This window comes from Corvus kubaryi, unplaced genomic scaffold, assembly GCF_017639235.1.
Source record: "Corvus kubaryi isolate FWS band 111438036 unplaced genomic scaffold, C.kubaryi_AGA036_p1.0 134, whole genome shotgun sequence".
NCBI lineage: Eukaryota > Metazoa > Chordata > Aves > Passeriformes > Corvidae > Corvus > Corvus kubaryi.
Window position 1 is genome coordinate 8,898,836 of NW_024580668.1, and position 27,354 is coordinate 8,926,189.

The 27,354-nt window shown below is 50.2% G+C and overlaps 1 protein-coding gene across 2 annotated transcripts; it reads left to right on the plus strand.

Moving 5' to 3' along the window:
• Positions 1–9,453: 9,453 nt before the first annotated feature.
• On the plus strand, positions 9,454–26,651 carry PKIG (cAMP-dependent protein kinase inhibitor gamma). Of its 2 annotated transcripts, none has more exons than XM_042050148.1 (4): positions 9,454–9,683; positions 15,171–15,238; positions 24,297–24,472; positions 25,700–26,651. In XM_042050148.1, the coding sequence occupies exons 3-4, from the start codon at positions 24,322–24,324 to the stop codon at positions 25,777–25,779; spliced, it is 231 nt and encodes a 76-aa protein (XP_041906082.1). In that variant the 5' UTR covers positions 9,454–9,683; positions 15,171–15,238; positions 24,297–24,321; the 3' UTR covers positions 25,780–26,651. The 2 variants fall into 2 exon arrangements, with proteins under 2 accessions (XP_041906082.1, XP_041906090.1); XM_042050156.1 differs by having other exon boundaries at positions 15,174–15,238.
• The last annotated feature ends 703 nt before the right edge of the window (positions 26,652–27,354 follow it).

The window sequence follows — 27,354 nt, forward strand, 5'->3', positions numbered from 1 at the left end:
CATCTCTGGGCTCAATAGAGTTGTTGCCCAAGAGGGTGTAAATCAAGCAATTTGCAGAAGGCAGCGCAGGGCAAGAGCTGACAAGGCTCAGCATTCACAGAATCCACGTGCACTGGGGGCAGAAACAGCCACAGTCTTAATCTTGGAAGGGAAGGAAGGGGAAGAACTGAGGGCTGAGTGTTGGTTTATCAGGGGATCTTACAACCAGCTTCCTGCTGCAGAACGCACTTGAGAAAACTGAGCTGCAGATGCACGCAGTCATTTTAAAGTGCACGTTAAGTGTGTCATGTTCCTGCAGCCCTGAGCGTGTCCATAGGAAACAAAAGCAGGTCACTGTGCTCAGCGTGACGTACACAGGTGTTTTGGTGGCAGAAACAGAGTCCTTTCCCCCTATTAAATATAATAGTGCCGTTCAGAATTTGTTGGCTTTTTGAGATAATGGCAGAAGTTTCTTCAGACTCTACGGACGACTTAAAATTTTCAGTTAAAAGGTGTGCTGGTATAACTATATTTCCTACCTTGTTTTCTGGGGCTTTTGCAGAACCCAGTGCCACAGTACAGTTCTTGTGGATATTTTTTTTTCAAAGCTGTTTTCAAACATGTATTTTGTATCATTACAGTCTTCAAACTATTTGAAGCAAGATCCATTGAAGCGATGCCCCTGTGCACTTCAGTGTATGCCACACTAACAGTGGGTTCTGGGCTGAGAAATAGTCCCTGCAAGGACTGAGCTCTCCCTCCAGCCAGTGAAGGTGGACAAACAGGATGAATTACTCTCTGATACCTGATCTACCACTGTTCCCTTAGTCCTGGCCTCTACTTACTGTCACGGGAACTTTGATGTCTTATTTTTAGATGAGCTTTAGTGGCTTTAAAATTAAAGCCTGATTGTAGCCGGGTATTAATTTCAGTGAAAAAAATAATGTGGAAAACCTGACACATGCTGGTCAGCAAGGAACATGCTGGGCACTGGGAATCTCAACTCAATTACCTGTCTGTAGGGCTTGAAATTTTACTTAGTGTTTTATGGTTAGGCACCAGCTGATGTGAAGATGTTGCTTAACTGAAGAGTCATTATTTACCATTAATAAAACTGATACCATGACAAATTGCTTATGGTGTAGATGTGCTATCATGGCAACGGTAGCAGAAGAAATTATTCTGCCTGGCTTGCAGGCTTGTCTTCATTGTAAATAGAAAAATAATGAGGCTGTAATTACCCAGCTTGGAACTAAACGAACTCAACTGAAAGTGCTGAATGATTAAAGATGACTCCCAACTGCTTCCCAAATGTGGCTTGTTTGGATACCTTCACTAACAGTGCCAGCTCCTGGCTCTGGCTGGGCTGGATCCCTAGCCAGCAGGCACAGCTCAGTTGTTTGGACTGTGGTGGTGTCCCAGTTTGAAGTCCCGTGGAACAAATAGTGGTAAATATTCCACAAGCCTTGCCAAAAATGACCTGTTTACACGAGGAAGTCAGCATGCAGCGAACTGGGATGAAATTCAGAATACACCAACCCCTCCGTATTGTTTCTTGGGGTAACAAACCCTATCATGTAGTAGTTTCCTCTAAAATAGTAATTATTTTGCACGTAGGATCACACACTTCTCCCTCAAACATCCAACATTTCAATATCAAATCTATCAGGTTTCTCTAATTTTGCATCTTAATTTTATCTAATAAACCGATAGATTCAAGAGTCTGTTTTTTTCTCTTGTGCAAATGAAGATGGGAAAAGCGGGTCTGTTATTTTATTAATTCTAGTTCTCAGTTTCACACAATTTCTTGTTAACCAATAACAACACAACAGCTAGCAGACTTAATGCCCAAATTGGTTTAGATACTGAAAAGCTGGTGACTTTTTGTCTTCAGGACATAAGTGGTGTGTTTGGTGGAGCTCTTGGAGAGATGGGGATGAACTTCCCCTGCAATGAAGAGGCATAAAAGAATGTTTCCAGGTACCCAGCTGGCTACTTTCTTGTTCAACTCATCCTTCAAGACAGCTGAGATTTAATTATATTATTAATGATAAATTACAATGCCTGGAGACTTGGATAAATAATAACTAAAAGGGCCTCTTAGCCACAATAAAGTGGATTTTCCCTCCTGGTTGCTCAGTTTGAGCCCTCATTCCTGCAGGAAAACAGGTAGTGCTGCAGCGGAGTACACACCTCTTGTCTGACCTGCAGGATCTCCTGCTTGTTGCCATAGAGATGGAGAGCTGAGGCAAATGCCTGTTTGGTACCACGTCCCCTTTGTCAGCAGCTCAGTCCCTGGGACCTACGGCCAGCGTGGGACGCGGGCAGGTGTCCAGTGTGTTGTGGACCTTGCTCCCTGGAACACACCTGTGCAGGATGGGCATCACATCAAAGTAGGTTCAAACAGGGAAATGTATCTGTCCATACAGCAATAACAGCACAACTGTCACACTGATGGCTTGCTGCATACCTGGCAGGTCACATCAGTGCCACCACCACTGTGTGCAGTGAGGAGCCACTGGGCGCCACAGCAATTTGGGCAAAGGGTACTTTGGGTGGTGACTGGCATTTACTTCTCACTCCGAGGAAAAGGAACCAGCCCCAAACACAGACTTTTAGATCAAATATGACTGACAGTTTGTGGCCCAAGGCAGCCTGGATGGTGGCTTTTATTAAAGGGTGTTCTGTAAGACCTTCATGTGAGACATCTAACTCGTGACTGTGTGGAGCTAAGGTTTTAACATATAGCTCAAGAAAGCTGATGTCGACTTAAGCGTCATTGCTAGAATCTGATGCAAAGACAATTGATACTTTATCAGGCCAAGTTTTACAAAGATGAAAAAATTTCTCAAGAGATGTTATAAAAAGAAATTATTTAATCCACAAAAGTGAGTGGCAACAGGGGTCTGTATGAAAACATTTAACTCTGTCTCCAAAAAGACATGATTCTGCATAAAAGTGAAAATATTACACCTGTCCAAGAAAACCCAGCCCAACTTTGGGAGACAGTAAGAATCTGAAACAAATATAGCGAACGAAGGGAGTAAGTTTTGAAAACTGGAAATCCTGGAATAACCATAAGGGAATAGTCATGACATAAAGAGCAGTAGATAAAATACTTCTCAAAGCAGCAGGGAGTGAGATCGGCCATGATTAGGTGAGGAGAGACCCACGAAAGCATTGGACCATCCATCTGTGATGGCCATGGAGGAGCTGTCAGGAGCAGAGCAGACAAGGTTGAAGTTCTGGGCTGGGTGAAAATCTGTCTCTGTAGCAGTCATTTAGCCTTCTGTCCTTCCACCAGCAGCCTGCCAAAAGGAGATGATAGTACAAGTACCTCTTTAACTTTGTCTGTCTTGGCTGTTTAAAGGAGTAAGATTTCTGAGACTGGGGCTGTGCCTTAGGACCTACTGCTTCAGTAGGGAGGGAGCGTTTGAGACACTGGTGTAACCCACTGAGAACTGATGGCTCTGCCTCCTGGCAAATCCCATGCCCCACAGCGCCCTGCATTCCTCCCAGGAGCCAGCACTCTCCCCTGCCCACAGCTGGTAAGGAAGAACAGGGCTCTCTCAGCCACTGTGTCCACCCTGGGGGTGGCAGAGCCTTTCTCTGGGCTACCCAATATGCAGGGCAGCCCTGTCACCACATCTTACACCTTCCTGTGTCAGCCACTGCACACCTGTGCAACACGTGAAACCCAGGGCATGTTGCCAGTATGGTGCTGGGAGCAGAGGGCTGTGAGCAGGGCCTGAGGGAAATGCTCCCAGGTCACCAGGCAAACCCTGTTGGGTTTTTTTTTATGTACACTCTTGGCACAAGCAGAATATTTTGTTCTCTGACCAGAACACAGAGCTCTTCCCATGGAGCAGCCTGAACTCCTGCTGCTCACAGACAAAGTCACAGTGATGCTGCACCTCCCTGATCTCAGTGTCTGTGGCCTCGGGAAGAGCTAGAATAGATAAATGGCACCATGTCTAAGGGCATGGGACAGTACAGGACACAGGAGCAGCCTTGCTGGGCTCATCCTGGCTGTTGCAGTGGTCAACTGCTTCACAAGAAGGCATCTGGTTACACGTACTCCCTTAATTAACCAACGTGGAAAGCAAGGAAACATAACAGGAGGTTAGGCTGAATTTTTTCCCAACCATAGGTAGAGAATGAGTATATGGTGAAGCCTGAAGATTGCAGTCCTTTGACTCACACAGAGGATTAATAACATGATTTTGATCCCTCAGTGTTCCAGAGCAGGAGTCCTCTTTTCAGACTTCATGGAATAAAGTCATATAAAAGCCAATTTAGCTGAGAACACAAGTTAGAATCAAAATATTTACTTGTCTGCTGCACATCAGCAACAGGAATCCTTGTCTGGTTGCCAGCCACCGGTGAACAATCAGCTGTTGGCTGGGTGGCTCTGGCATGTATTAAACACTGACAGAGATGACTATTTGTTTCTCATTTATCAGCAAACCCCTTTGCTCTTCAAAAGGGAGAGACACAGCTGCCAACCCAGCCTGCTCCTTGATTTCTTCCAGCCACAGTCTGGCAGAATCAGAGGGACAAAGGGAAGAAGTACCTGTTTGTGCACCTCAGCACATCTCTTGCTTCCCTGCCAGCAACACCTGCACAGTGAGTCTTGATCAGCTTAAGCAATACCTCTCCTGCTGCACCTTCTCATCCTGACAATCATTTTTAGCTTTTTCTGTATATCTGACCCCTCCCAGCAAGCAGAATGAACGTCTTTAATTAATACTTGCATGTTCTTTCCCACTCTGAACACACCCTGAGCCGACAGAGACGTTATTCACGCTGTGCCCTAGACAAGAAAGCTTTTACCACAAGGGATGATTTTCTGATGAAGCATGTGCTGGATGTGTGACCTTTGTGGGTTTACACTGGAGAAGCTTCTGGAGTCCTTTAGACAAACAAACCCCTGACCAAGCAGGATTGATGCGCATTTTGTAGCCTTTGTGCTGTGAACCAGCTGCCGCGCTTGCTCCTGTCAGCAGCAGGTAAAGTGCTTCTTACAGAGAGTGTGTGAGGGACTTTGGAATGTGCTGTGGGACCCCTCGGGAAAAATGAGGTGTAGGGCAGTGCTGTCACTGCCTGGGGACTCTGGCTTGCCATGAGGTCCGAGTTTGAGATCTGCTTGTATTTGTTGCAGCTGCAAAGAGGTAATTGTCAAGTGACTTCTTTTGCAAGAGCCTTTGGACAGAAGGGATTTTGCAGAAATGAAAGATGAGAGGGTGCACGTTCATGATAGGCTTCCAGCAAAGCCTTGGAACTAGGCTTTGGGGATTATTAAACACAAAATTCATTTATTTTCTGAACTTAATACATTCCCTAGGGAAAAATGAAAAAAAAAAAAAGAAGTTTGGGCTGAGACTCCCACCTGTCTAGTTGGGACAAACCTTTTGGAGGTGTTTGGCACAGAGGCAGAGAAGATAAGCTCAGTGGAAAGAAGTGGCCGGGAAGGGGGAAGGGATGAGCTCGTGGAGTGAAATTGCCCAGAAGCAAAGCACAGCCACTCACTTTGCAATGAAAAGCTTTATCATCTCTGCACAGATTAGTGCAGCTAAAAATAACTTCAGCTCAAAGTAAACAGTTTTTTGAGTGTGCTCTGCCCTGCTGGAATGCCAGCCCCACACAGAGCCACCATGTCAGCAGCCACAACCGTGTCCCCACAGTCCCAGTACCCAGAGGGGCTCCCCACAGCCCTGCTCAACTCCTCAACCCTGCCCATTAATAGGGGTTACCCTGGAGGGGGGTCACTAATGAGTTTAGCCTCATTACAAGCTTTTTTGTGTTTCACTTGTTGAACCTTTCTGGATGAGCAACTTTTATAAAAACAAAATGGGTCTGAACACCAGGTAATTCATTCAGAAATCCCAACACCCACTCTCTCTTCCCTAATCAACAGCAAACTGTGTCCTTCCCTTGACAGCAAAAAGAGTGGCTTGTCACCAAAGCTGCATTTACTTGTCCGTTTCTCTTCTTCTCATGAATCTCCAAGTGAAGTTGTTATTTGATGGCTTGAGACATCCACTCTTTCCTTGGGGAGCCCAGCACATCATTGAAATATGTTCTGTGGGGGTTTTTTTGGATGAAAAATAGTTTATTTGAAGTATTTATTTTATGGGAGGAAGTCTAGAAAAAAAACAGGTTGTCCCATTTTTTCCATGCGTATCTTGTGCCATTCCACATTTCCTTGCAATCCTGATGACATCAAGTGACACGGAGACCTCAGTGCCTGGGAAATGCAGCGGGAAGCTGCTCTTACGTGAGGAGGCCGCATGCTGCACCAGTGGCTGCCACAGTGCTGCTCTAACCCTGGCAGCACGGGCTTCTCAGGGAAGCGAGGCTTAGGCTGCAAAAACATTCGGGTCAGAGGCAGGTCAGACCCTTCTGAAGTGACAGCTTGTCTCCTTGGGCTCCAGAGCTTCCTGGAGGGTCCTTTGCGCTGGTGGTGTTCCTTGCCGGAGCAGGCAGCGTGCAGTCCAGCACGGTGGTGCTGCTCCAGGGCTGGGCTCCTTTACATTAGCACCCTTGGGGATACTCTCACCTCATATTGACATTTGCCCTCTAAGATTGGTTCAGTTTTGTCCCTCCTCCAGCTAAAGGTTGACAGTCAACCTGCAGGGAAGCTTCTTGCTCTTCTCTGAGTCGTGCTCTCCCATACCGTGTGGCACCAGAGTAGTGAAGGTGGCACCCACAGCATGGGCTGCCAGCCATCACAAGACCATCCTTTCCCCTGTGGCATTGCTCTCTGCATCCCGCTCTGTGGCACAAAACTAAAAAATTCACAGTTCACTGCAGACCAGCTGCAAGGTCAAAAGCAGCAGAGCCAAACCTCCAGCTGTCCAGAGTGGTAATGGCATCACCATCGATCCTAGACTATACAGGACAGCAGAGGATGAGGCAGATGGATACAACAGGCAGCAACAACCTCATCAAAGACAAACGTGTGAGTAAAGTAGGAGCCACTAAAGGCTGACTGTGGCTGCAGCTGAGTCAGTCAGCTCAAGGCTGTGACACCATCCGTCACAGAGGGCGAGCCACGCCAGGCAGCTCTAACAGCTGCCCATCACCTCCGGATGAATGTCTTACGGTGGACAAAGCAACAGGACAAGAGATGGTGAGCATGAGCTTCAGCTAGAAGTTAGGGTGTATTACCGTAAAATGTCAGCTTTTGCTTAAGAACAGGAAGACTGAATACATTGAAAGCCATGCATTTTTTTCCTAATACGTGAAGATTTCAGGCAAACTTTTTGGCATCTTGGGGTTGCCACCCTTGGAAAAAAAAAAAAAATACAGTCTGTAGAAAAACTGCATTTTTTTACTTAAAAAGAGTTTTGATGGAAAATGTCTGACAAGTCCCTTTAGAGGATGATGTTTGATGAGAAAGTCACTGTAAGGGCTCACAAGTGTGTGCAGAAAAGGATGGACTTTGTGGTGAGTCCTTTGGGGGGTTTGTTTCCAGGACCACACACAGGACTGGGAGCTTTGAGCAAGACAAGACATGTCTTATTTTAGAAGTACATATTCTGAGCTCCTGGCTTTCTAAAGTACTTGGCTGTTGCCACTGTTCTTTGTTCTGTAATGGTACTGGTCACACTCTGCCAAGGAAATGCCTGGGTAACTGGTGTAGCACTTGCATCCTTACCAGACTTGGCCTCCAAACCCTGCAGTCCAAGTGTTAGTGTGAAGCTGTAACCTTCTGGATCCTTTTCAAATATAAGCTGGAGTAAAGGGAAAACTGCAGTCTCCTGAGGCTGTGCTGTCCCTCGGCACAGCAGAGCCATCCTCCCTCCCTGGCATCTCATGAAGACAGGCAGGACATTGTGATGAATCCCTTACTGCTACTTTTGGGTGAGCAGCAGCAACGTGTGACTCAAAACGGCTGGAGAGAGATGAGTTCTGCCAGGTAATGCATCTCAGGAAATCAAATGGGCTTCCTGGGGCTGCTTTTGAACTAAAACTGAATTGAATCAGAAGGCTGCACGAGGTTGGCTTAGGGATGCACTGAGCATGGATATGTTTTGCTCTGTTGAGGTCCACTCCCCTTCATCTATGCCTCAGTATTGTCATCAGGGTGTTTCCTGTGCTGCTTGCTGCTGTTGTTGGTGTTTTTATCTCTTCCTGTGATCCTGTGGGTATCTTTCACAGCAATCTTCATGTTTTTGGGCACACACAGATTATGTCTGGAGGTGGTGATGGCAGCAGAGGTGGAAAAGTTCCAAGTGTGCAAGGTGGTGCCAAGGTGGGAGGAGAGGCTGGTGCTCTTCACCTGGCACTGAGTGGCTCTGGGTCCCATCTGTCATGGGAGAGCTGCAGCAATGCAGAGAAGTGCCTGTCTGGTGCTCAGCAAGACAGTGGGTTGGGAAAGTGCTCCTGGCTCACACCACTCACTTTGCATGCAACCTGAAACAAAAACTCACCTAGCTCGAGTGGGGATTGGATCCGTTTCTTGGCAAACACCCTTTGTGCTCCCCAGTTGAGTTGAGGACCTGAGTGTTCTTACAGCAGGGATGGAGCAAACCTTTCACTCTCTCAACAAAGCAATTACCACTAATGAGCCCTGTTCCAGTCTGAGCGTTCAGGCAGGAGCAGGCAGCACTATGTACATTCCTGTGTGCTCACACACCTTCCCTCCACACTGGTGGGGCCAGGCAGGAGCACGGGCCCAGGGGATGACTGCAACCACCTTGATTGATTGGTTTCAGCCACACGGTGGGATCTGCAAGGCTGAAGGGACACCAGGAGGGGATGCCAGCCAGAGGGACATTCCTCGGTCCATGTGGTACCGTGTGGTACCAAGAACATCCAAAATTTTCTCTTCTTCTCTAGTGACCTCAAGCTCACTGAGAGTTCCCAGGGCGTGCTTCACACAGCAGGGTGGCCACAAAGGCATGTGTTTTATATGTGATACTGCCTTAGCACCTTCCCCCTTAAATCCAGGTGCTGTCACCAGCTAGCTCTGCACTTCACCCCCAAATACAGCTGGCATACAGGGGCAGATGAGCTGCAGTACTCCTGGGGTTTACTCCATGGGAGTCAGTGGAGCAAGAAGCACTCCAATACAACACAAAGCTGGGTTTTTCTTGGGAGGCACTTTCCCAGTGCTACACCTGGCAGGATAGCTCAGGCTGCTCAGGGGGGTGGTGGTGTCTTTGGCCAGGCAGTGGTGGAGAGGATAAACGGTGGGATGCAGGTGAGGTGTGAATCCGAGCAATATGCCAGAGAATCCTGGGGGAGCTGCAGGCAGGAGGGAGCGCCCGGCAGCAGAAGCCCCAGCGCTGAGCACCGAAGGGAGGATGCTCGGGCACATGCAGCTGCCGGGGGATGGGGTTACAAACCGAAGCTAAACAAAGATCCCTGTGAAAAGGAAACGGATCCCTCCTGCCGACTGTAAGGTAGGAGCCAAGCGGGAGCTGCTTGACATCATCGGGCAGAGCATTGGATTACAGCAGGCAGGGACTGACTCGAGGGGAGGAGAACACGCCCCTTGGGCCCCACAAGTGCAACTTCATTTAGCAGCTCCCAGTAGAAGGAAACTGCAAGTCTGAAAGTGGCCGCGGCTCTCCCGGGCAGCCTGGCTGCTCGCCACAGCGGGCAGAGACGCCAGGAGGGTGTAATCCAGCTTCGACTCCTTCCTCAGCGGCGGGACCACAGGACTTGGGAGCTGAGAAGCGGCGGGAGCCAGGGCTGTAAGTAGGGCTGTGCTCGCTGTAGTGGGGGCAAGAGCCTGGCGAGGGGCTGGGGTGGGGGGTGACAAGGACGCCTGCCTGGGAGTGCAGCCAGGGGCTCTTCTCCTGCCCACAGCCGTGCCACGAGGCAGGGGTTTGTTCGGAGAGATGGTGAACTTTTACCCAACCGACTGCGAACAGCGAGGGTTTTGCTGCCGGCAAACCGGGGGCTGAAACGGCAGAGCTGCATCCCGGTTTTTCTGCTGCTGGGAGAGAGCAGCCGCTCGCAGGCTGATGGCAGGGACGTGGCTGCTGTTTCGCTTGGGAAATAACGCGGTTCAGCGCTCGCCGCAAAGGGGTAGCAGGGAGAGCAGACTCAGAGGATAGAAATCACAGACGACCGCGGATCAGTGACCCCCGTGGGGATTTCTGGCCTCATTTCCAACATGTGTCCGTTTATTCTGAGCGATTTGCCGGAGGGAATCCCTTACAGCATGGGGGTTGCTCTGTGCTCGCACGGGAATGGGACAGGCACCCGGCAGTCCGTCAGTGCGGGGCCGTGGTGGGAATCCATCCCTTGGGATGTCAGGAGCCGTAGGGCTGCCCGGGACTCCCCTCGGAACTGCGGGCACGAGCAGAGCTTTCAGAGCGTGGCAGCAGAAGCAGGCTCAGAGACTTGCTGGCATCCGGCTTTCCAAGCAAATGTTTGAAAAGGCAAAGACTCGTGATAAAAAAAGAACTGCTGTGTGGTGGTATTCTCAGGAGGCTTTGCAAATTCCTCCACCTCGAAGCTGTGTGTCTTTCCTCTCTCTGGATTCCCCTAAGCAGCTGGTAGCGAGCCGTGGTGGGGAGCTTTCACATGCATGCAATGCCTTGGCCCCAAAGGCGTCTTTGGGAAATTCCCTTTGCTTGGAAGGGGTAAATGGTTCTGCAGATCAAGAGCCAAGTATAGCTGTGAACCCAGAGGCAATGCCCTGGGTGGCTGTGCTGGTGACTCAAACTAGGAGGAGGACAGGCTGGGGTCAGCGAGCACGAGGCAGCTGCAGCGGGGATGCTGCTGCAGTGTGAGGGTGAAGGGGGATTTGCGGAGTGGGTACGGCTTGACTGGGTGGCTGAGACTCTCAGATGGTGACAGCCCCTCGAGCTCTGGGCTGTTTGCTCGGCGTGCCTGGCTTGGTTACTGTGGGGCAATGCTTGGCTTCAGAGACTCTTGCCTGGAAAGAGCCACCATGCTAATGTGTGGCCACCCAACAGAGAAATTGCCACCTTTCAGCTCTTGTGAGGGGTGGTGTTTAGGAAAGCGGGATGCATGAAGAGATCCTCAATGGCTGTATTTGTTTATAGTGCAGATGTAGGTTAAATGGCCATTTATAAACATGGAAATACCAATAGAGCTTCATCTGCCCTCAGGCACAGAACAGAGCACTGAGTCCTTCAGGCAGAGTTTCACATGGGTGTGAGCAGCCTATGCTGTCGTTTTGGGGGACACTTTCCACAGAGTGTAGACTCAGATGCCTCAGAGAACTGGAGACCATTAACTACAGTACACAGGCAGCTTGGACATGAGGAGATGAAACCCAGGAATGTTCACAGCTGTGCATGTTCTGACCACCTGGCACTACTGTAGCCAGTGGCTGATCCTGAGGGGTGTACAGGCACGTGATGAGCTAGGATGGGGAGTTTTGCTTTTTCCTCTTATTCCAAAGAAAAATCAATGTTCTTTTGATCCCTCTCAGAGGAATACCCACAGGGACACAACCTTGCCACCCAAAATAACTATGGAAAACGTTTTCCAAGCTGCTAACATTTCCTGATCTTCCACATTTCAGAACCAGTTTCTGCGGCACACTGCTGTGCATTAATGCCTCCAGCCTGTCTGGGCACCCAAGCACCAGCATCATTCCTATTTTACATGGGGCTCACACAAAGCAGATGATTTCCCTGGGCTCACACAGGTCTGTGGCAGAATGGGGGACGAATCTACACATCCATAAGGAACAGCAGAAGCTTCAACCTGGCTTTTTATTTGCCTGTGTTACCCTGTTCTGATCTCTCCCGTTTTCACATTCCAGTTGTTTCTCCACACTCTTAGGGGTTTCCTCTGTGTCATCAAAGCTGTTTATACAGACTGATCCAAAAAATAAATTTTCCATCACAACACCCATTTTAGAGAGGATGAGAGGGGAAGAAAGCCCACTGCTTCTAGCTGTCTTGCTCATGACTAGAAAAGGACAAGTCATAAGGGAAGCCGCTCCCCAGGGTTGCCAGCACCAGCCAGGGAGAAGAGAAGGTTCAGGTGTTCCATGGGCCTTGTCCCAGGCTCCTCATGATGGCAGTTAGAGAGGCTGAGATGGCTCCAGGCCTCGGCTGGCACCTGCAGCACAAAGCAGGAAGAGCAGCAGTTGGACTATGAACTGCCTGGGCCCCACTTCAAAACTCTCACTCGCTTCGAGCCTAAGGGAGTATGTACTTTACACCACTCATTTCTGGTTTCCACAGCAAGTTCCCCAGCACTTCCCTTCCCAGGAGAGCCCAGAGAGGCCAGGTGCTCTTTGCACAGCTCTTCCATGCAGGCACAGTGCCAGTCACAAGCCACTGCCTGGGGAACTCCCTGTCGGGCGCCGAAATGCCATTTCTGTTGATATTTGCAGTGATGTAATAAGCCAAACATATCCCCACCAGAGCGTCACCAACTTTACTGGAGTTACTGCTTCCACAAAGTGTAATTAATCTGTGGTGCTCACTGCCATGAGATATCCGTGGAACAAAGAGCTCTGAAGGCATTTTAATGGATATCAGGTAATTATCTTGGTAACAAAACAATTCTGGGTATGATTAAGAGGATATTGCATTGTAAGGATTGTAACACCTCCTGGTTCAGAGTCATTAGTGACTTACGAAAAGCATTCCAGTACAATTAGAGGTTTTCTTGTACCTCTGAAGCCGAGGTTGCCAGCTGCTGCTGGAGACAGGGCACTGAATGAGGCAGTCTGGCTGCTCTGGGAGGACCAGGCTGCTGTCCTGATCAGCCATGCATGCAGCCTGTTGTTTACCCAGCAGCCAAGAGATGCAAGAACAACCTTCTCCCTGCTGCCATCATCTTGCTTGAAACCAAGAAGGATTTCCTCTCTGGATCAAAGCAGCACCGTAACAGCTGTTGTGTAGAATAGTCTTGAATTCTGCCAAAAAAACATTCTGGGGTGTGTTTTTCTGGAACATACATTCATCTTGAAGCAATGCTGAGAGGACTAAGGTTATTTTATGTGTTTGCTCCTTTTGGGTAACAGCTGGTCACCATGGAGGGAATCTGAACCTCAAACATCAGATGGGACAAGAGAAAATGATCTTAAGTTGCAACAGGGAAGGTTTAGGTTGAATATTAGGAAAAATTTCTTCACCAAAAGGGTTATCAAACACTGAAACAGGCTGCCCAGGGAACTGCTGGAGTCACTATCCCAGGAAATATTAAAAAAATGCCTGGATGTGGCACTTGGGGACATGGCTTAGTGGTGGACTTGATGACCTTAAAGGTCTTTTTCAGTCTAATTGATTCTATAATTTTATGCTGGTGCCCTTGTAATTCATTCCTGATGGGGTGTGGATGTTTATCTAGCCAATGAACCTTGATGGGTTACAGAACTAGACAACAAAACAAAGTCAGTGTAGCCCATCCTGAGGTGGACCAATCCATGTACCACCATTAAAGTTCCAAACAGCCTGGCCTTTGTGCTGAGGGGCCTCTGGAGCTCTGCCCGTCACCCTGGGAGCAGCAGGACCAGGTGAGCCAGAAGAGGATGAGCCTTTATGGATGGAACAAGAGGGGCAGCTTCAAATCTGCAGACTCCAGATGCCCAAGCAAGGGCTGTGGGGAGAAACACCTAGCCAGAGCCAGGCCTGCAGGGTTAGAAAGCCAATACCAGCTGCTAAAGAGTTTTTGTCTCCAAAATCAGCTCTTTTTTGAGAGAGAAAATGGGGTTTTCCCCTCATGTCCCATCACAAACAAGGCTGCTCAGTGATAACTTCTACTTCAGAGCATCATTGCTCCAGTTTACTTTAAGCCTCTCTTGGCAGAGGCCCACGTGTTTTGAGATGTTTTGCAACACTGCTGAAGTGCTGGAGGTTTAGCTGTTTGGGCAGTGTAACATGCAAGCCAGGGCAGGAAGGCAAAGGAGGAAAATAAAGACTTGTGGATTCCCAAAGCTGGGTTTCTTCCTTCCTGCTTTTGTTTGGCTGCTTGGTGCCCAAAAAGGGCAATGCATATTCCCAGAGTTGTGGGAATACTGTTTCTTTTCCGGTCCAGTGTTTCCAGTAAGCACTTTGCTATAAATGGGGTTAAGACTAACAAAAGTTTATTGTTAAATCCCTGTGTCTTTGTTTAGCTCCTGTCATGATCATAATTAGCATTTTCCACTTCTGCAAGCCTGTCATCTGCAGAGCTGAAAGTGTTTTAAAATATTTGAAGCATCTAACAGGGGGAGGGAGTATTAATAGCTCCATTTAACAGATGGGCAAACTGACACATAAAAGCAGCAAGTGCCCTGTCCTTGAAGCAGGGCCAGAGCCAGCAAGTAGTCAGCTTCAACTACAAAGTTTTGAAAGTGGGTCAAAAAAATAAAGAGAAAGGCTGTAGATCTGTCCCAGTTTGGAAAATGATAGGAAATGGTTCCAGTCACAGTCATACTTAACCCAGATGGACCAGACAGATGAATTGCTGGATGAGCTGCTGCTTATATGGTTAAGTGGCTCATCTCTTGATTTCTGTTCTGCTAACATTTATCCCTGGGACAAAGGGAAAAACACAGTCCATGATGTTCCAAAATAGTCAGAAAGCTGAAACAGCTGCTAAAATAAGCAAGTGTCCTGTTGGCTGGGCTCTGCAGGTCAGGGGATTGCAAAGCACCCACAGATGTTGAGGCCACAGAGGAAATGTCTTTGAGCAGGGCTTGGGGACAGCAGGAGGAGGCTCAGCTGTGCACAAACAGCACAGACCCAAAGAGCTGGACACAGACCCAGCAAGGCAAACAGAACTAGATTAAAGTTCCCCTTTCACCTCAGAGAAGCTGATATGGGAGTTTCACTTCTTTAAAGGGCAGCAGAGCTGCAAACCAAAATTCATTTATACACTGGAGGCAGCTGCTGGTCCCTGCAGTGCAGGTCAGGACATGAGTTGCCTCAGTTCTCCCAGCACCTGTGAGAGGGCAAAGAAAGAAGCAAAACCAAAGAGGACTTCTCTGTGCAGCCCAGCTGGCCTTTCCATGTACTTTAACACAACAGTCCAAGTCTATTAGCACAAACCCTCCTGAGGAGGTGCCACATGAACACACCATTCCACAGCCCTTGTGCTGGTGGTGTCTCCACCAAGCCAGGCTCCATCTGAGTCTGCTGGGCAGAGCCCTGCCAGCCCTCTGCTATCCTGGTCACAGAGAGTGGGAAGAGCAGCTGAGCCTTATGCTTCCCAAAACAAGCACAGATAATGTTTTCTTACTTTTTTTCCTTCTTCTTTCCCAGAAGCTGTTGTCCTGCTGTGCATGAAGCGTGTTTGAAGTCATGTCCAGAAGGAAAGTCCTCTAAATCAGGTAGGGACTTACACTATGGCTGATAAAGCTTTTATTCACAGGGAAATATTACAAACAGAAATGGGTTTTTTCCTTCCTGTAGCATTGAGTCACTTGACCTCCCTCTGTATTCTGGATTACTAGATGCTAGAAAGCCGCTAAGAGGAAAAAAATGCCAACAATTCTGCCATAATGACTTTCCTGCTGTATTATCCACACCTCACAGCCATGTCCTTGTACCAAGCCATGTTCCAGCTCTGACTCCAAGGCAGCCCCCAGTGCCAGTTGTGCTCCACAGCCTCTCCCTGCCAGCGATGGGGATGTGCTGTGCAAATCCTGCTAAAGGCTGCCCACATGCTTTGCACGGGAATGTTGGTTGCCTGTACACAACGATGTAAGCGAGTTCTGTTCTGCGTGTAGAGTCAGCCCAGCAACGTCCAGGGAACCCCCAAAGCTTAACCTTCCGTGGCTCCTGCATAAATGGCAAGTCCTCTCTGTGGTTCTGCTCCTGTGGCTCCTGCACTCAGAACATCCCCTCTGTCCTCAGATCACTGCTTTCCCTTGCACAGAGCTGCCAGGGCTGTTTTGTGTGAGGTCTGCAGTACAGGATCTCAGGACTCTTTGGTGCACACAGACATCCCTCCTCTTGCAGGTCACTCAGACCAGTTCATCTCAGGTCCAGCATGGTCCCTACGCATGTTGGAGACACCCCGTGTCCTTCTATGCCCCAGCTGCACTTCAACAGGCAATAAAATACTTGGCAATTGATTTTATTAGGAGCTTTCCCTTTCCTAAGACTAGAGCTGGCAGTGATCACTGAGCATCCCCAGGGTAGCATTACAGTCATGTCTCCTCTTCAGCTCAGGTTTAGATGTCACATCCCCAGGGACTTAGGCAGAGAGACTTACCCTGCCTGCAGGAAGGATCAGGAGCTGCTGTCCCCTAACACAGCTATAAGGAAATGAAATACATCTGTCACAGAAATCTTCAGCCAAGGAGGTGTGCAGGCCTGCAGAGCTCTCCCTGCCCAGGTGGGGGTCCCAGCAGGGTAGCACAGCCAAAGGGGCTCCTGATTCCATTGGGTAACAGAAGCCGTGGAGCCACCTGGAGCCTCAGCCACCCCTCGCTGGCAGCCTGTTCTGAACCCCAACACCTTCCTTTTCTGTTGTAGGGCTAACACCAATAGCACCATCCCAGCCACCAAAGACAGATTTTCCCCAAACCCCTTTCTCAGCAAGCACTGCCCCTGGCCCAGGGTGGGGGTCCCAGTGGTGCCTTTCTGTGCAGTGGAGCAGACAGACAGGGCAGCCAGCTCCAGGGAGCAGAGCTAAGCCTGGTTTTGCTAACCAGCTTCGTTCTGTGCTGACACTCTTAAGAGGTGCCCTGATTATTTTTAGGCACCACTGGGAGCTGCCAGGGATCTTGCACCTCAGGAGGCATCACAGCCTTTCGCTCAGCCCCTTACACAGCTCTGAGTCAGGAGGACTCTTTGGATGCTGGATGCAAATTCCTATGGGATTGTGCAAGCCTCAGTGAGGCAGAGCCAAGGCAGGTGGCTCTCAGCTTCCTGCACCCTGTGCTGAGCAGAGCCTCCCCAAGCAAAGCCTCCTCAACAGCAGCAGCCAAACCTGCCCAGTTACAGCCCTCACAACTCCTCTTTCAAGCTCAGCTCCCCTTCCCAGCCACGCAAGCGCTGCTTTCCCAGAGCAGCAGGGCTCAGCTCCTCAGATGACAAAGAAGATCTGGACTAAGTAGCTCTGTTTCCTTCTAGGCATAAGAATAAAGACTCATCCTTGTTTACCTCTGTCCTTGTAGAGAGGTCTCCCTTAACCCAGAAAGAGAGCTATACCATCAAGGGCTGCTGTAGCTTCACCTTCCTCTTATATGTGACAAGGGCAGCCGTGCTAGAAAATAGCCCCAGCTGCATCTCCTCAGCACTTGTTTGACTTCTCCTTACCCAGGGAAGCCTCCAACGTATTGGGGAGCTTGTGCTGAGGTCGAGCATCCCTGAGCCAGGAATTCAGGTTTTAGAGGTGATGTTCACTCAGAGGTCAGTGCCTTGGTGTGATCAGAAAAGCTGTGGGGCTACTGGGGGGTTTCCAGCCTTTGAGGTGGAATCCATTGGGACTTTTCTTCATGAACAATCTGGAGGAAGGCAAGGAACCCAAGCCTGAAGGGAATCCCCATTGCACAGGAATTCACCCTGTGGCCCAGGTGTGGTAGGGTGACTGCATATCACAAGCAGGGAGAATACATGGGCCATGCCTGCCCCAGCAGCTGTGGGATTTCTGTAGCTGAAGGGTCACTGGTCTGTGGTGTGTCTGCTTTGCAAGTTCAGGCACTAGCAGATCCTCCACACAGTTGTTCATGTAAAAATATGTTGACACATAAAGAGAAATAAGTAAGAAGTTGTGAGAAAATAAAAGTAATGGAGAAGGGACTCATAACCCCAGAGTCCTTACAGCTCTGAAAGGGGACAGAGGGTCCTGTGAGTGCTCATGGCTGCTCTGGGTGAACACAAGCAATTTGGCTCTCTTCTCTCTGCCATGCAAAAGCCACAGTGCTGTGTCCATCCAGTGTGAGCCGGGCTTGAGGGGGTGAAAAATGGGCAGGGAGAAAGGTGCCAGCCTGCCATGTCCTAGGGCCTGCTGGGGCTGAGCATGGCTTATCCATGCTGTCACCCATCCCTCAGAGGGACATGTGTCTTTTGGAGGTGGGGACAAAGCAGAGTACCCTGATTCATTAGCACCTTGAAGCCGAGAGATGTGAAAAACAAGCTCGACCTGGGAACAAAACAAAAATACAGCTGCTGTCACGGCAACTGTCTCCAGATGCACAAAGAGACCAATTATTTCCGTTAATCAACTTAGTGAGAAGCTGCAGAAGAGGCTTAAGCTACATCGAGGCTCAGTAGTGGGGGGAGGGAGGAGCAGAGCGGCTCCATCGAACTGTGATTCTTCCCGTGCTGGAGGATTTTTGGAGCAGCTTCTCAGCACCTGTGCCTTGTGGGGACTGACAGAGGGGTGCTGCCTGCTTCAGGCATGGGGATGCAGGCTGGCAGCACTGCGTGGCCAGAGCTGAGCACTGGGCACCCTTCTGGCAGATGGAAGGATGGATGGATGGACAGACGGACAGGGAGCTCCCTCCCACCATCACCCACACATCCTGACGCTAACAGGATGCCAATGGGGCTGAGCAATGCCCTCCTGCCTCCCTCAAGCTCCCCCTCTCCCCTGGGGATCAGAGCAGAGCACACAAGGACTCGCCCTACCCCGACACCGAGGGTTGGCTGGGATTTTGAAATCCGGCTGGGCCATTTCTTACATCAGTGGGAAGCCAGGCAGTGGCTGTGAGGATGTGGGACAGCAGGAGGGGCCTTGCAACAGTGAGGACTCTGCAGTGGGGGGTCCATGAGGATGTGCTGAAGGCCAGGAGGGAGGGGAAGGAGTTTGAGGAGCTTGGCAGAGCTGCATACAAGGTTCGTGAAGTCATAGAGGAGTCAGTCTAAGTCTTATCTTAAACATGGGGCTAAGCAATTAGTTATTAGTTCTACAGGCATTAAATGATCTTTATACTGTAAAACCAGGCCAAATGAAGGGATCTATTTGTGGACACTGAACCTCAGCTGTATCTACTCTCCTCCTAAAGGAATTAAATTTTCCAGCAAGTCCTAGAGAATGCTGGAAGCTCTGTTCCTGCAAAACCACTGCAGTGGCTGGAGCAGCCGTGATGTCTGTCCTGGCTGAATGTATCCTATTCAGTGTAAGAGCCAGAGGGTCCAGAGTTATTACAAGGAATCCCACAGTTAAAACCTTGCATAAATGCCAATGTGCCATACCCAACTTGATATCTCTTCATCACTGGAGTCTGGTGAGGCTTTTCCATGCTATTCTCACCTGGAAAGAAGCTGCTCAGCACATGAGATGGACACACGTGCCTTGGTAGGAGATCAGGCTGCTGCTGTGGTCCTGCTGTTTTCTCACCAAGCCAGGAAGCTCAGAGCTCAGCAGTTCAGAGCACATCAATTCTGGCCAGTCAGACCCACCACCACCACGTTGTGAAGAACACAGAGCCAAGAAGAGAGGGGGAGCTCTGCCTTTGGTGCGGACCCTGTCACCAACCGTACACAGCTTGTTGCAGCCAGGCTGGGCTCCCAACAGGAGCATCTTCATCCTCAGCTGCATCTTCAGCTCAGTTTCTGGCCATGGATCTGAGCTTTAGTGCATGGGGGTCATGAGACATAATGAGGCCTTTATGGCACAATCACAGGTCTAAAAATACCCAAACAACACTGTTAAAGAGCCCTTCTTCTTTGATGTACAGCCCCTCACGCATGTTCCCAGACAAGACCCAGTGGAAAATTTGCTGAAATTCCAGCTGGAGGTTGTCAGACTGTTGGTGGAAACCCCCTGACCTCAAGTGCTGGCCTCAGCCCTACGGGATATTTTTTTCTCCTCACTGGATGTGACTCTCCCAGCGGGAAACCTCACAGCAAACCCACAGGGAGCACAGAAATCCCGGTGCTTCCGTCTCTGTGCTCTACCAGGCCCCCCTCTTTAGTAAACCATCCTACACTGTAAATATTTTAAAAGCCCAGCAGGGCTGCTGAGTATGTTTTGCTGTTGTTATGGATCCGGCCCCGGCAGGAGAGGTCTAATAATAGTCCTGTACCCTGGAATGAAAGGGCAAGGGGCACTGCACAATATGGAGAGCTCCAAGGAGACTGCACCACTTCATGCCTTGCTGGTGGGATGTGATGCCTGAGCAGAAAAAAGGGTCACATCCCTGTTCCCAAGCAGAACTTTGGAATTTTGCCCCAGAAACATGGCATGGTTTTGTTGGCTTCAGGGCTTTACAACTCCAGAAGTTTGGAGAGTGCTAAATCCACTGGTTAAATCCACCAAGCAGGAGGGAGAGCGTGTCCTGGGCTGGGCTGTGGGATGAGGGCGCCGTCTCCAACTGAAACCTGCAGCTGTTGGTCCCAACTGCCCCTGGCAATGGACAGCGTGAGGCCAAAGCTGGGCTGCAGCACCTCAAAACGGGACTCTGTCAGGGCTCCTGATGCCAGGAATTGCCTGCAGCAGGCACAGGAAAGGCTGAGGTACAGGACTCCCTGCCTCAGGTGTCCCAGGGACAGCACGGAGGGCAGGGCTGTGCTGGCTGCCTGAAGGCACAAGGGTGTCCAAGCAGGGGCCTAAGCTGCCTCATGCCTCACGGATCTGTGCAGAGAAGGGGGCCTTAGGAAGAGAGAAGAACACTGAGAAAGGCAAAAGGTTAAAGGGCAGAGCAGGAGGCACAAAGCAGGCAGGGGGGAAATGGCTGAGTTCGGCCCAGCCTGCTGATAGCCAGCACCAGCACCCAAAAATAGCCCTTCCTAGCCATGAAATGTTTAACCTAGATGAGGGACAGATGCAGTTTCGTGTGAAGGGTTTCCTTGAAACTGGAGTCAGGGCTGGCTGTGACTGTAGCATCCACCCGATCCCAGGGATCAGCCCTGGACACTGGCTGGGATCGCAGAGTGCTGTGCTGGGGGTGACCTGCCAGGTGTGCCCAGGTCGCTTCTCTGCCACCCTTACGTTGTTTGCAGTAACTGTTTGCTGTAGTCCCTGGGATCTGTGCTGTGAAGCAGGCAGGGGGGACACAGGAATCAAATGCAGGCTTGTCAGTGGGACCGAATGGAGCATGGAGCTGACCCAAAAGAAATGCCTCCGTTTATTCTAACAAAAGGCAGAGGAAACATTTAACCCTTTAATTTTTCAGCACCCACCTTCTAAATGGGCAAAACTCAGCCCCAGAATGAGTAGGGCTGGTTTAGCTGTAGCCCCCAGAGCGGAGCCAGCTGCTCTGTCAGCTGCTGGGTGATTTCCCTGGAAAATGCCGACAAGCCCAGTTGCAATCCGACAGCAAAACCTCTCTGGAAGCCAAGTCCCCACCAGCAAAGCCAAGACTATTACAGCTCAGATTTTTTAGTACTCACAAGACACTACAGAAAAATAAGTCCAAACCAAAACAGCAGGCTTGGCAGATCCAGGGGCAGCTCTGGGGACATACCTGGTGTCAGTGGCAGCTTGTGAGGGGCTTCTTCACTTGTGGCCAGCTGCCCCGGGACAGGCAGCACCACTTCCCCATGGCAGAGGGGACACAGCCTCCCCCCAAGCAGCAAACTTTTGAGGAATGTGCAAGAGGAAGCAGATCCCAGCCTTCCTGCCCCATCCCTGCGGGCTGGCACACTGTGCTGAGGGCACAGGGACTGCTTCTGTTACCATCAGCAGCAGGGAGGAAAGGGAGGGCAGGAAAGGACCCTCTGGGGACGAGCTGAATCACCTCTTTGAAGCGCCCTACAAACCTTTGCACATTGTATGTGTGTGCCGTGGGATAACGCCTGCAGTGCCTGGCAAGAGCAGGCCCATATCCTGCCAGTCCACGGGAGAATGAAAATACAAAGGTGGGGAGCCAGCGGGTGATGCACCTCCCTTTGCACCCCCTGCCACCCCGAAATGACTCTCCAGGTGACAGTTTCAGGTTGAACTATGTGGCAAGAGGGAAGGTGGTTCCTTTGCAGTCCTGAAAGATGTTAAAAGCAGTCACTGAGTAAAACCCCACAGAACTGTGGGTTCTGTGCCTCGAAGCACGGAAATGCTGTTGGAAAAATCAGGTTTTTCTATCAAAATTGAGGCAGCTGCTCCCATCACCCTCTCAGCCCAACGACTTCCCAGAGGCAGAGGCTGGAATCTCTCTGCCAGCGGGGAGGGATCTGCCTGCAAGATTTTTGAGAGCCACCCACCTTGAAAATCCCGGAGGAATTGCACACATATGAAGGCTTTGCTGTTAAATGTGCCTGTCTCCAGCTCTTTGCATGGAGAGCCGAAGGCAGGAACCCTCCCAGCCACGGAAACAGATAAATCACATACGCCATCTCCCGGCCACCGAGCCGGCATCCAGACCCGCACACTTGGTGCCTGCTATTTTGAATCAGGGTCCGTGTGAGAGGAAACTTACGTACTTGGCACTGCCACTAGCGTTGGCAGCTACATCAAGGGGCAGCGGGAAAACGCTGCATCCCAGGGGCTGGCTCCTGCTCCCCAGTTTGGGGAGTCCATCCTAGAAAGCAGATGGTCCTGCCCCTAGTACAAGGGCAGCAGGACTCTGGGGCATATCAGCTCTGGAATAGCCTCACTGGTTCGAGATGGACCCGGGCTTGTCTGGATTGCTCCTAGGGAAACCTCCCAAGTCCATATGACATCTCTCTGGCAGCTGTAGAATGTCAGCAGTGTCTGGGCTCCGGTGACCTGTGAGGATTTGTCTGGGAATGATGGATACTTGTCCTGTCCTGCGGAAAAGGCACTTTGCTTGCTGAGCTCATCCAGCCCGCTGCATCCAGAGTGGGTGCCTTATCCCAGGAAGGGCACGCCAGAGATGGAAGGAGGGAAAAGGAGAAAAAGAAGCTGGATCTCCTCCTGGGGCAAAAGATGCAGATTTTCCCAGGGCTTGTTAACAGGAGCTAGACGGATGCCAAGTCTATAGAGGAGGCAGGTGTTCACAAGAATTGTTAACTTTGGGGAAATAGGATCTCCTACAAGATCTGGGTGGGCCAAGCCCCACATCCCACCAGTGAGCTGGTGCCAGCACTAGGAGAGGAGTCCCTGGGGCTACCAAAACATGCTGGGTTTCCGTGGGTTTGTGGTTACTGCACCCTGCTCAGCTCAGGAACAGAGAGAATCTAACCTCTTTTATCCCAGTTATTGCATCTTCACCTGCATCTCCTTTCTACTGCCATAACATCGGGGATTGGAGTGAGGAGTGCGATTCCTGTTCAGGCTGGTGGTCTGCCAACAGATTTCCCTGGCAGGGAAATCAATATCAAGCAGGATTTGTAAAGGAAGCTGAGCAAACTCCTCTGTGGGTCATTAACTCCAAGGCACAAAAGCGAGTGAATGTGCATTAAATGTGCATGAATTTGTTTTCACTGCACACGAGCGTTTCTAATTGGGACCTGCTCCAAGCACTGACAGCATCAGCAGGGCTAGAGGCACATTTTACAGTGATCAGAATCACAGATAAGACAGCAATTAATCTCTTGATTCCACGCAGAAAAACAAACTAAGTGCCAAACAGAGTATACAGGAGCAGGAACTGAGAGCTCCAGGTTTCCCGTGCAGAGGCAGCGTGTGCTTGCTGTGCCCAGGAGCCAGGATCCCCACAACACAGTCCCCAGGTCCCTGCACTCCGTGTGCTGTGCAAACGCTGGCAAGGGAAACCAGCAGCCAGAATGAAAACCCAGCAACTTAAGGATTCATCAGCTGAACTCAGAGCTGGCTCACAGCGGAGCTCGCATGTGACAAGTGGCCGCTCCGGGCCTTTCTTCGTGCTGTGCACTTGGCACTGGCACAAGTCTGGAGTGAAGGGATCCAAATGTCTTGCAGAAGGAATGATTTTCACAGGGTAAAGTGTTTATCTCCCAGCAGTCTGGCCCAACGCTTCTTCAGTGACATTCAACAGCCAGCGGAGGCCAGTACTGCTCCAAAGCCCTGGACCTGTAAAATACTCCCTGCTCCCCCAACTTTCCGATGGGTATCCATCATTTCCCATTACAAATTCAGGTTGGATCACCACCCCATCCCCCAAGCAGTGAGCCAATTTGGCCTGTGTTCAGAGCTCCCATGCCATTTTGAGGAGGAAGCAGGGCTTTCTCTGTAATGCTTTTTCTGTAGGGAAAAGCTGCTGCAAGCAACCTTGTGCGCCTAAAGGAGAAGGCTGGAAACTCAAACAAGAGACAAGTTCCGTGTCTGCCTTTGCAGTGGGAAGGCAGAACAAGTTCAGGCAGCTGGGATGGATCCTTCCTGCCTACCTGCCCTCACCTGGCACAGGGGGTCACCCAGCACAGTCTCCTCACACATCACCCCACGTGAGAGAGGTGATATCTGACATTTCAGTAGCTGCTGTCAGAGAACTGGAGCAGAGTTACAGGGACTATTTTCTCAGGCTGTAATGTTACCCCAGAGAGTAACCTAACCTGGAGGGAGCCATGACTTGAGCCATGCCGAGCATGCTGGGCCTCACAGCTGTGTTTTCTCTGCAGCGTTTTGCAAGCAAATAGAGATGCAATGGAGGTAGAGTCCAGCACCTACACTGACTTCATTTCCTGCGACCGGGCTGGCCGGAGGAACGCTGTCCATGACATCCAGCGAGAGGCAACCACCATCAGCATGCGCAAGCTGACCGAGGACATGGGTGACCTCGCTGTTGAGGGAGCAGGTGAGCTGCCACACGCACACACCAGTAAGCCCAGCAGCTTCTGCACAGGCTGGAAGGGCAGGCACGAAGTGGCAGCACAGGTGACCGGTGCTGTCTCCAGGAGCACTGAGGCTCAGGAGGAACATCCCGTTCCTCACTGCTTCAGTCAGTGCCTTCATGCTCATGGATGCTCAGGTAGTGGGAGACTCTCCAGATCAAGGGGTGCTTTCAGTGAGCTGAATGATCCCTGGTTCCTGGCACAGGAGCTCTGCACGCTCCAGCGCAGGCCCTTTGCTCACGGGTGCTTAAATAAGGCATGCACTGACCAAGACCCTTTCCAGAGCAAGTTACACATCAGGTACACCTTAGGCTTTATAAAAAGCACGTATTGGGCAGGTTGTGGTTTGTCTTTTTCTTTTTTGGTTGGTTGTAAAAAAGTCAGCCTTTGAATAGTTCTGCAGTATTTCAAATAACAACAGAAATAACTTTCACACCAGCAGCCATCTCCAAATGCTCCCCTTCAGCCCGAATGTGGCAGCAATGTCACCCTGCTCAGTATCTGCTGGCCAGCTGGCTGTGGGGAGCTTGAATCCTCTGTCAAACCTGCCACTCTCATTCCACTAATAAGCCACACAACACAGACTATCATGGAAGAGGGGAAACTCAGTTTTTCCCTTTGCTGTATTAATCCTCTAGCCTACAACCTGTAACTATAAAACCACTTTAAAATACATTACCCCAACTGTACTTCTTTCAGCACCACCATACCAGTGTGAGTCCATCCACCGGCCCATAGTAAGCAAAACTTGGAGCTGTTCTAACAGAGAGCAGCTCAGGCAGCTGCCAGGCTGTCAGGCAGACAGTTCTGGAGCACTTGAAAGTTGGGTGATGAGAGCACATCCCTGCCCTGAGGCTCCCTCCCAGCATTGCCAGATGTGTTGAGAAGTGTTTGTACTCCAGGAATGTGAAGGGAGAACCCAATACTCTTAATCATAGAATCATAGAAAATGGCTTGGTTTGGAATGGACCTTTAAGACCATCTGCCATGGGCAGGAGCACCTTCCACTCAACCTCCCAGTCCAATCCAAGCTGGTCTTGAACAGTCCCAGGGATGGGGCCAAGTATCTGGTCACAGGAGGGTGACAATAGCTCTTCAGGTGACAATCTGGATGAACTCAGCTATAGCAATTACCAATGGCTTGTGTCCTCAGCAGGGTGTAACTTTCTTCCCAATCCTCCCTTCTGCAGAAAGCCAAAGAGATGCCAGTTCTTCTGACAACGACCCTGGAGCAAGACCAAAGGGGCAAGAAAGCAGCCCCTCCCCATGAGAGCAAAAAGGGGGTGGGTTGGGCAGGAGGAGGGCCTTGCTGTGAACATTAAACAAGCATTTGTTGAATCTGTGGACAAAAGCCAACCTGGAGCAGCAAGTTCTGTCAAATGCCTCTGCTGGAACCGTGCTTGTGTAGAGAGACACAAGACACTTGCAAGGACTGGCACCTCCAAAAGACTTCTGCCCCATCCCTAAAGATTTAGAGCAACACTGCCGTGGTTGTAGTGATATGAGCCATTCTCAAGATGCCTTAGCTGCGATTTCCTCTTAGGGGAAAAACAGTTTCAGTAATAATAGACACACCAGATTTTCCTGTCCAAGGTACCTTCCTCCTTTGCAGATTTAGACTATTATTTATTCTGTTTCCATAGATTAGAAATTTAGATTATTGGTTTTTCTAAGCCTCACCCTCATCTGCATCTTAGACCTGGCCTCTGGATTGTCCACGTGGCCCCTCGTCAGGGTCAGGGTGGGCAGTGGGGAAAGGACCCGACCTGTCCTGCTGCCCTCATGTCAACACCACTCACCTGTGCTGCTGCTGCTTAGCATCAGGAAAGGACCAAAGCACAGCTGTGTGGGGATGAGCCCCATCTGGAGACCCAGCAGCACCAGCCACAGGCATCTTTTTCATCGGGTTTTAACACTTCAAGATGTTGTTAAGGGGAGGGGAGGAACATTTTGCTGGTTTGACTGTTGACATTCAGGCTTAACTTTGCAAGCTGTTAGCTGAGATGATCTCTGGTAGGATCTCACACCCTTCTCTCTTTAAGGAGACATGTTTTGTGTTAAAGATGGTTTGATAAAACTACATAAACTGTTGGAATAAATGACACAGCCTTCAAGTACTGAAGGTGGTTTTTTCTGCCTGGATGTTTCTTCTTCCTTTGTTTTACCTTTAGCTGCAGGGTGGTTTCATAGGGAGACACGGAGCTGTGCTAGGAGAGTCCCCTGAATTTGGGTCTCTGAAAGCCCATGGGTTTGCAGCACCCAGGTGGAGGCAGGTGTAGTTGGGCACACATTATAAAAGTCTGCCCCCACTTTCCCACGTTGGCTGCCCAGACACCAGCAGAATTGGTGCCAGTGGGAAGAGGTGTTTTCCCTCTGCAGCACAGAACTACAGAACACTGCTGGTGTTCCACTGATCCCAGTGGAGCAGCCTGACTGGGACTGACAGCCAGCACAGGGACAAGGCAGGGCTGACCTGGGAAACTCCCCACTGGTGACACAAGGACAAGCATCACCCTGACAGCCTAGGGGAGAACTGAATGTTACAAGTTTGAGATTTATCAGCAAAAACAAGGCCATAAATCAGCAGAGAAGCGGTTGCCAGACAGAGGGAGAATTGTCTGTGAGAAGTGATGGCCATGGGGCAAGCACAGAGGTGTTCACAGCTCCAGCCCCCACAGGAAATGAGGAATTGGCAGCCAGGCAGTGGCCGTGGCTGCTGCTTTCCCATAGAGTTTCCGGAGTGGCTGGGTGCCATCGCAGAGCCATGCCCAGACACAGCAGCCAAGACCTGCTCCCACTTCCCGTGCCCCCAGGGCAAACCAGCAGGTAGTTCCTGGACCTGGCT